Source organism: Myotis davidii, unplaced genomic scaffold (genome assembly GCF_000327345.1).
Source record: "Myotis davidii unplaced genomic scaffold, ASM32734v1 scaffold21, whole genome shotgun sequence".
Lineage (NCBI taxonomy): Eukaryota > Metazoa > Chordata > Mammalia > Chiroptera > Vespertilionidae > Myotis > Myotis davidii.
In genome coordinates this window covers 584,458-593,392 of record NW_006292573.1, presented here as the reverse complement: position 1 = coordinate 593,392, position 8,935 = coordinate 584,458, and the positions used below count along the sequence as shown (strand labels likewise).

The 8,935-nt window shown below is 41.8% G+C and overlaps 1 protein-coding gene across 1 annotated transcript in view; it reads left to right on the top strand.

Annotated features, from left to right (window-relative positions):
• Positions 1-5,120: 5,120 nt before the first annotated feature.
• Positions 5,121-8,935, top strand: part of COCH (cochlin) — a 17,103-nt gene continuing 13,288 nt past the window's right edge. Inside the window, exons 1-2 of the mRNA XM_015565488.1 lie at positions 5,121-5,126; positions 7,735-7,950. Of these exons, the coding sequence (XP_015420974.1) occupies positions 5,121-5,126; positions 7,735-7,950 (222 nt within the window). The remainder of the gene's footprint in view (positions 5,127-7,734; positions 7,951-8,935) is intronic.

The window sequence follows — 8,935 nt, the reverse complement described above, 5'->3', positions numbered from 1 at the left end:
GGAAAAAATAAAAAACATCTATTCTTAATTTCATAGAGGTAAAATAAAATAATGTTCCATTAATTATATTTTTGGTCAAAACAAATGCTATACTCTAGTTTTCTTTAGAAGTCTTTATTTTATCCTTCTCTGTAGAAACTGGTTTCTATCCTATGTTCTAAATTATAAAAGAATATATGTCATTTTGACTTATTCTTCTTTTAAATATTTTCTATTGATTTTTAGAGAGACAGGAAGAGAGAGGGAGAGAGAAAGAGAAACACTGATTGGCTGCCTCCTGCAAACCCACAACCAGGGGTAGAGCCCACAATCCAGGATGTGCCCTGATCAGGAATCGAACTGGAAACCTTTCGGTGTGAGGGATAACACCTAACCAACTGAGCCACACTGGCCAGGGCATTGACTTTTAAAATTTATTTTAAAAATATTTTATACATGTTTTTTTTTAAAAAGAAAATGTTTCTGTGTCTTTAAAAATGATGAAGACAACTCCCATAACATTGCCTACAGTTCTTTATATAAGCTCAAATTGGCAATTCTTTTTATAACTCAGTTTCAGAAAAAAAAAAGTCTGCCTTCCAAGGGGAATAAATCCCTTTAATCATTCAATAAGTAGTATAATTATTTTTTGTGTGTCTAACTTTCCAGGAAACTCAAAGCTAAATGTAGGCCCTGGTCAGGTAGCTCAGTTGGTTAGAGCACTGTCAGGGTTGCCAAGGTTGCAAGTTCTATCCCCAATCAAGGCACATACAGGAATCAATAAATGCATAAGTAAGTGGAACAACAAATTGATCTCTCTCTCTCTCTCTCTCTCTCATCAATAAATAAAAATATTTTTTAAAAAGCTAAATATAATTACAACTCTTTTTAATGTGTTCTCCCTTTCCTTTTACAAGGTGTAAATATTTTATATGAATCATTTATTATAAAAATATATCTTTTAGAACTGGTAATAACATATGTCATTGATGCACATTTTATCCACATTTTAACATCTCTTAAAATTTAACATTCATCTTGTAATCAGCATTGTTTTCCCAGAAGCATTTTTTCTTATTTAAAATTACATTAATGGGAACATTTTGCTTCCCAGCAATTATCAGTTTTGGTTCAAATAAACTCCAATCAAAACTCTCAAATAAAATTACATTAGTAATAATGTCTTATATTTTATTGTGGCTTAGATTTGACAAACTGTGAAAACATTCTCAACAGTTATTCTGTAATGTGAAAACACTATTTCAGCAGAACAGAAAAACTGAAAAACAAGGGAAGGAATTAAGCCTTATTACTTGACTCAATTCATCTATAGCATATTTCAAAGAGCTGTTTCTCATGCCCAACTTCTTACAATTATTGTGTAATGAAGGAATTGGGCTTTGCTATACATAATTATTTGGAAACATTCTGTATACAGCTTATAGTCTTTGTTCCAAAAGAAAATGTTATATGAGCTTCACATTTTAACAACACTATCAACATACAATTCCCAGAACCACACATATGTACAAGATATTTTATTTCAGTTTCTAATTGCTCAACCAAGCTTATTCAATCATTGACTTCAAATTACTACTACTGCCACTATCATTTGACCACCACACCACAAATCAACCACATATCCCAGGGAAGAAGAGAATAAATAGTCTCACCATACGTACATTATAAAAATCATTGCTAGACTGGACCCCTGGAGAAAAGGGTTTGGGATCAGCACCCATGCCCACCGATCTTACAAACTAACTGCAGCACCTTAGGCGTTTTGCTCTGTATAAATATATTTTTTAAATTATTGTTTGACCTGAATGTTAAAAATATGAGCAGAACCTGCTATATCTGTATTTGGAATACACAATAATATTTTCTAATTATCGTGTTATGCTAACCTATGAGTTATATGTTTCTCTTGAGGATGCACCAACTCCATAGCCGGTATCACGGCCACACATGCCTGGCCACGCAGCCAGCCCACTCAGTGATCCCCCTCCGTCCCCCCGCCATATTCTCACAGCCCTTGTCATTTCTTTCACCTTCTGGCATTTGTTTAAACCGTTCCTTGTGGCTTTACTTGGAAATTAGGAGGAAAAATACCGTATAACCTGGTGGTTGGGCATGGGCTTTAGAGACCTAGATCTGAATTCTGGCTCTGCTCTCTTGCTGTGTGACTTGGGACATGTCTTTTATTCAATCGTGGCATCAGTATCTTCATTTATAAAATTAGGAGGATATCCACCTTTCAGGTATGTTACAAAAATTCTATGAGAACATGTATAAAGAGCTTGGTCGTGTCAGGATCACTGTTACTATAGCATTTGGATTACACCTTTACCAAGAGCCAAATTGGCAACGTCCTGGCCCAAATCCTGCCGTGAGAAAGATAAGCCATCACCAGAACACCCGCAGGACTGAAAGCATGGACATCCTTCATTGCGGTGCCTGAGCATCTATTCTGTACGCCAAGCTTTGGGTAAGCCATTGGGAAAATGGAAGAGCATACAAAACAGTGTCTGCTTCAAGGAGCTCACCGCCTTTTGGAGAATTGCCGCATAGGAAAAGCAAACAGTTGATTAAATAAATCGGGGAGAAGAGACAAATCTCCCTTGCAGAAGAATTCCCGATAATGTGTGCAGCCACTCTGGCCTCAGGGAGGCTGGACATCACTCCCTCTCCTTCCGTGTGGGCTGTGCAGAGTGATGTCCTTCCGAAGGGGACAGCACAGAAAGAGGAACGGAGAGGAACTCTGCGTAGAGAACCTGACATACACTCCCTCCTCAGGTGACACAGTCTGTACCTCTGATATGATGGGATGAGAATGTTACTCCCCTTCCGTGATCCTCCTCCCCAAAACCCACACCCCCAGTCTAATGACGAGGAAAACATCAGGTAACAATGAGGAACATTGTACAAAATGCCTCGTCAGCACCTCAAAATAAGGAAACCCTGGGAAGGCGTGGCAGCTGAGAGGAGTCTGAGAAGACATGCTGACCAATGTAACCCAGCATCCTGGACAGGATCCTGGAACAAAAAAAAAGGGTATTAGGGCCCAGCCGGAGTGGCTCAGTGGTTGAGCACTGACCTACGAACCAGGAGGTCATGGTTCGATTCCTGGTCAGGGCGCATGTCCAAGTGTTTGATCCCTAGTAGGGGACATGCGGGAGGCAGCCGGTCAGTGATTCTCTCTCATCATTGATGTTTCTCTCTCTCTCTCCCTCTCCCTTCCTCTTTGAAAACAATAAAAACATTTGTAAAGGACATTAGGTAAAAATTGAGGAAATCTGAACAAATATGTACTTTAGTAAATAAGAGTGAATCAGTATTGGTTCATTCATTATGACAGCTATACCATACTCATGTATGATGCTAATAATAGGGGAAACTGGGTGTGAGGTATATGGGGACTCTATTGTTTATCAATTTTCCTGTAAACCTAAAAATGTTTTTAAAAATAAATATAAGGGTCAAGGGCGGGGGGGGGGGAAGGAGACATATGTAATACTCTTTGTAATACTTTAAGCAATAAAAAAAAAGACTTATCCACAAAAAATAAATAAATAAATATAAGGTAGCAAATGACAAGACAGAATAGGACTGAGTGATTCATTCAGCAAATAGTTAAGTTCCTGTTATGTACCAGACACTCCACTGGGGACCAGGGATAGAGCAATGAACAAAGAGAGCAAGATTCGTGACCTTGAGCGCTTACATGGGACGTGTGCTGGGCCTTGAAGAACTGATTTATGTTCCTTGTTGAGGAGGGAAGTCCCAGGGACATTCCAATGGCAATGTGACCTCCATTACTTCTTGTTAAATAAGAGAGAAACATGAGCCAGGCCACAGTTTAGGAGAGAATAGAAAGGATGAGTCCTGGGGTAGCTGGGAGCCAGCTTGCACAGCCAGTGTTTCCTCGGGCCTTCCAAACCCCAGCATACGGCACGTCCCTGGAAGCACAGGCTCATGTGCCCCATCACGGAATGTGGCGAGTGGGAGGAAAGGAAAGGAAACTGAGGCCCAGAAAAAGGAAATGATTGCTAGTAGTCTCAGGGCTATCTCTGAATCAACTTTTTAATTCCCACTCCCCAGAAGCTGTGGATATTTATTCTGTAGCTTGAAATCATCAAAAACTGTAAAGGCTAGCTGTACACACTTGCTTAATATATGAGTGAACAACAAAAGAAAACCAGGAAAACTAGACCTGATTACACATCACTGAGGTTAAATAACTTAGGTGCTAGAGTTTCTCAACTGATTGTGCTCTATAACCAATCACAGATACCGCAAAATAAATGCACGCTTTCTAAAAGAGAACACGTTCACTTTAAGGCAGCGGTTCTCAACCTGTGGGTCGCGACCCCTTTGGCGGTTGAACGACCCTTTCACAGGGATCGCCTATGACCATCCTGCATATCAGATATTTACATTGCGATTCATAACAGTAGCAACATGACAGTTATGAAGGAGCAACGAAAGTAATTTTTATGGTTGGGTCACAACATGAGGAACTGCATTTAAACGGCCAGAAGGTTGAGAACCACTGCTTTAAGGTCACTAACTGAAATAAAACCCAGTTACTGTGTATTGCATTAGCTAAGTAACAGTTTACAGGGGAGCTTAAATGGCATAAGGGGTAGGGCAGGACTGATATTCCTTTAAAAAATAAAAGACCAACAACAAAAATTTCAGCGTAACACCAATTCATACTTGGGTAAACACAGAGCAGAGAGGGGACCCCCCTCCCTAAACCAAGAGCCTATCTATGTCGGTAATGAGCCAAATCCAACCCGGTAACCATGCTATTCTGAGAAACCCTTGGGGCTGCCAGCAGCATCCTGAAGCCCAAAGATGCCACCGAGACCATCAGCTTTAGAGGCAGCTCACTCCCTGGCCAGTGCCAGCCCATTCCGCACAAAGTTAGAAACGGACCAGACGGCACACTCAAGGAAAATTAAGTTTTTGAAATTAATTTTCAACCTTTCTGTTAAGGATTGTTTTTAAACCACCACCAGGTCAAAGATGCTTCCACGTTTTACTGGGGGAACATAGTAGCACATTTAAAGTAAAATTTTAGTGATAAGATCATGAAAGAAAAATGAAAAAGTAGAATTATTAGCTGAACCTCCAACATGGAGGTAAGCATTCTGCACCGTGTGCAGCGCATGAGAATCAACAGGAGAGCTGAGGGCCGAACGCCTGCCGGCCTCAGGCTCCAGCACTTAGAAAGCTCCCAGGTGATTCCATCGTGCAGTTAGGAACCCACTGCTCTATGAGGAGTTAGTCTAAATTCTGAGTATCAACTATTCTTAATTAAAACAGGATAAACTAGCCAGGCATCCTGGGAGTACAATACCCTGAAATGTCACCCAATTGGATACAAAACTATAATTTTAATAATTTGTCTTTTAAGTCAAACATACCCAGGTTTCTTTGACTTTTCCTCTCCTCAGGTATATTCACAGCAGAAGCCATTACCTCTTAAATTCGGGTATTTTTTCCCTCCATACACTGACGGTGAGCGTGAGGTACAAACTAAGTGAGAGAAGACATCTCATCCCCACTCTCCAACCTCCTTGGTTGGCCTTTCAAAACTGAAAAATAAATAAAGACTAACTTCTCTTAAATGTTTCAAAACAAAATAATTAAAATGTATCTTTGAGTAAATAACCATGAAACTCAATGAGCTATTTCCTGTATTTTTTAAGTCACAGACTCAGGGTCAATCATGGGGGGAAAAAATAGCTGCATAGTTTTGATTCTGCCAAATGGCTCAGTGACATTACATCACAGGAGGACTTAGAACTGTGGGAGTTCTGAGTGGCAGGCACCACTTCAGCCATGTGGGTACCTGCATGCTGAGCTGTGGAGTGGTCCCCCACTCATCTCCCCCAAATGAACTCTCCCTAATTACATAGCATCATGACAATTTGTCGTCCAGCATAACTGAAGCCATTTATCCCACCCTGATACCCCACTAAATAAACACTAACGAAAAAGACAGCTTTAATTGTCTCCCAAGGAAAATATCAGGGGCGGTGGCTAGTGGGATTCTAAGAAAAGGGTCACTCTACCATGGAAGGGATTAGATCTTTAAAGCGGCCATGGAAATAAGAATAAAAAACCTCCTAGCCCACAAGTGTCATTCCATCTCTTTCTCTCCAGAAGACACGCAGGTAGTAAAGGGAATGAAATCGATACTCCCTGGTTGCCTGGTGCAATACTGACGGACAATATTTGGCTTCCAAGTGGTGGAGGTATGTTTGTTTCCTAAAACAAAATGTGTGTGAATACTATTCAGCAATGAAAAAGAAGTATTTATACATGTGAATGAACCTCAAAAACGATGCTCTGTGACACACGCCATATAGTGTATCATTCTATTACTATGAAATGGCCATAAAAGGCAAATCTATGGAGACTGGAATCGGGTTAGTGTTGCCTAGGGCCCAGCGTGGGAAAGGTGATTGACTGACAATGGGCGGAAGGGAGGGGTCCTTTTGGTGATGATGGAAAAGTTCTAAAATTGGATTGTAAGTTATGGTTGTACAACTCTGTAAACCAGTGGTTCTCAACCTTCCTAATGCCGTGACCCTTTAATACAGTTCCTCATGTTGTGGTGACTCCCAACCATAAAATTATTTTCGTTGCTACTTCATAAGTGTAATTTTGCTACTGTTCTGAATCGTAATGTAAATATCTGATATGCAGGATGTATTTTCATTGTTACAAATTGAACATAATTAAAGCATAGTGATTAACCACAAAAACAATAGGTAATTATATATGTGTTCTCCGATGGTCTTAGGCCTCCCCTGTGAAAGGGTTGTTCGACCCCCAAAGGGGTCGCGACCCACAGGTTGAAAACCGCTGCTGTAAACTAACTGAAAATCATGGAATTGTGCACTTAAAATGGATAGATTTTGTGACATGAAAACTACTGGTTATACGTCAGACTAAATAAAACTGTTTGAAAAACGTTATTGTGCTACCACTCCTGGGTCTGAGGGTGGTTCCTAAGCTGCCATGAAGGCCATTTTTCTGTCACTTATACTCCCGGTGCTCTTTCTCTAATTTTCACCTGTAAAACGTTTTCAGGAGGGGCGGGGAGGGAGGGAGGGAGGGAGGGAGAGAGCGCCTTTCCGAGAAGCCTCCAAAAATACCTGATCATGCTTGCCCAAATTAAGTTCATATCCATCCTATGGCCAAGAAGATAGGATACACAGATCTGGGTTAATTCTGCCAACACCCGTGACTGTGAGATTAGAGAAAAGGAAATGGAAGCTTGGAGATTCACTACAATCTGTAAAATATTTGCTACTGAATGCAACATGTGGTTGAAGATGAAGGTCTGGAAGAGTGGTCCCTGTGGAACACGAAGAAGAATTCAACACTCTAGGTAACTCCAAGACACATTAGCGTAATTGGATGAAGAAAATATTCCCAGAGAGAGTGGCTGTTTCTTATTCAGAAAAAATTTAAAAAGTCATTATCCTGTTTGGTAGGGAGTAATGGTTCTCAAACCTGAACCATGCTCAGAATGACCTGACTCCCAAGTCCCACCCAAGGCTTCCTGAATCAAAAGGTTCAGAGGTGGGGCTCAGGACCTGTGTGTCTGGCAAGCCCCGCAAATGACTCTTAGGTAGCCAGGTAGGAGACGTTGGGAACTAGTATCTAAGGCTCGAGAAAAGCTGACCTTCAGTCATAAACAGTATCACGGCTCTGGTCTGTGACTTCAATACCAAGGGCCAAAATGGCTTGCGGTCTGAGAGTCTGAGCTCCACCAATGTGAGTGTCCGGGCTTCCCTAGCAGATAATAAGCACTTACAGATTCTGAAATTCTGTGCAATGACAACAGACGCCCAGGTCCGGGAACTTGGAAAGGCAGCCCCGCTGCAGAAAAGAAAAGGCAGATGTACGGAGCGCTGGGGCCGCCTCACCGACGTGGCCTTCCCCATTACAGTAGGCGGAGCCGGTTGGAGAAAATGCGACTCCAGCGGGAGGAATCCAAGTCGGGAGGCTGGATCCCTAAGGTCCAAAAAATAACCAATCGGTGGACAGGGTTTCTAACAAATCCAGGGCATGCATTTACCAGCCCAGGTTGGTCATACTTATAGCGGTTCTCAACCTTCTCAATGCCGCGACTCTTTAATATAGTTCCTCATGTTGTGGTGACCCCCAATTTCATGGTTACAAATTGAACATAATTAAAGCATAGTGATTAATCACAAAAACAGTATGTAATTATATATGTGTTTCCCGATGGTCTTAGGCGACCCATGTGAAAGGGTCGTTCGACCCCCAAAGGGGTCCCGACCCACAGGTTGAGAACCGCTGCTTTAGAAGTAGGAACTCTGCTTCCACGGGAGCACGAACTTGGGCAGTTTTGTGCTGAGGCCGCGGGCAAAAACAGTATGTAATTATATATGTGTTTCCCGATGGTCTTAGGCGACCCATGTTAAAGGGTCGTTCGACCCCCAAAGGGGTCCCGACCCACAGGTTGAGAACCGCTGCTTTAGAAGTAGGAACTCTGCTTCCACGGGAGTGGCTGATCCAATGGATCTCAGTGGAAACGCTTGAAAATCAGAGTTTGGGGCTTTGAGATCGATCACATAGCCTGCATGCAATCTCCAGAAGAGCCCTTGCAGCAAGAGACATGGCAGGGGACACACAGAAATTGGTTTCAGGATCAGATTTGGGTGTAGCCTAAAATTCTCAGCATCTTCAGTCACAGCTTTGGGGGCTGGAGGAGATGAGCTTTCCAGGTGACATGGGCCATTCCGCTGAGCTCTGTGTTTCTGCCAGGTGGGAGCAACCTGGGGTTCAAGCTCTAAAGTGTTGTTGTGAGGACCACTGCCATCAATTCTCATGAACAATTTGATTTGAATTCACTGATTATATCATATTGATCAACATTTTGAAAAACAGAGAATAAGGCTCTGAGGGA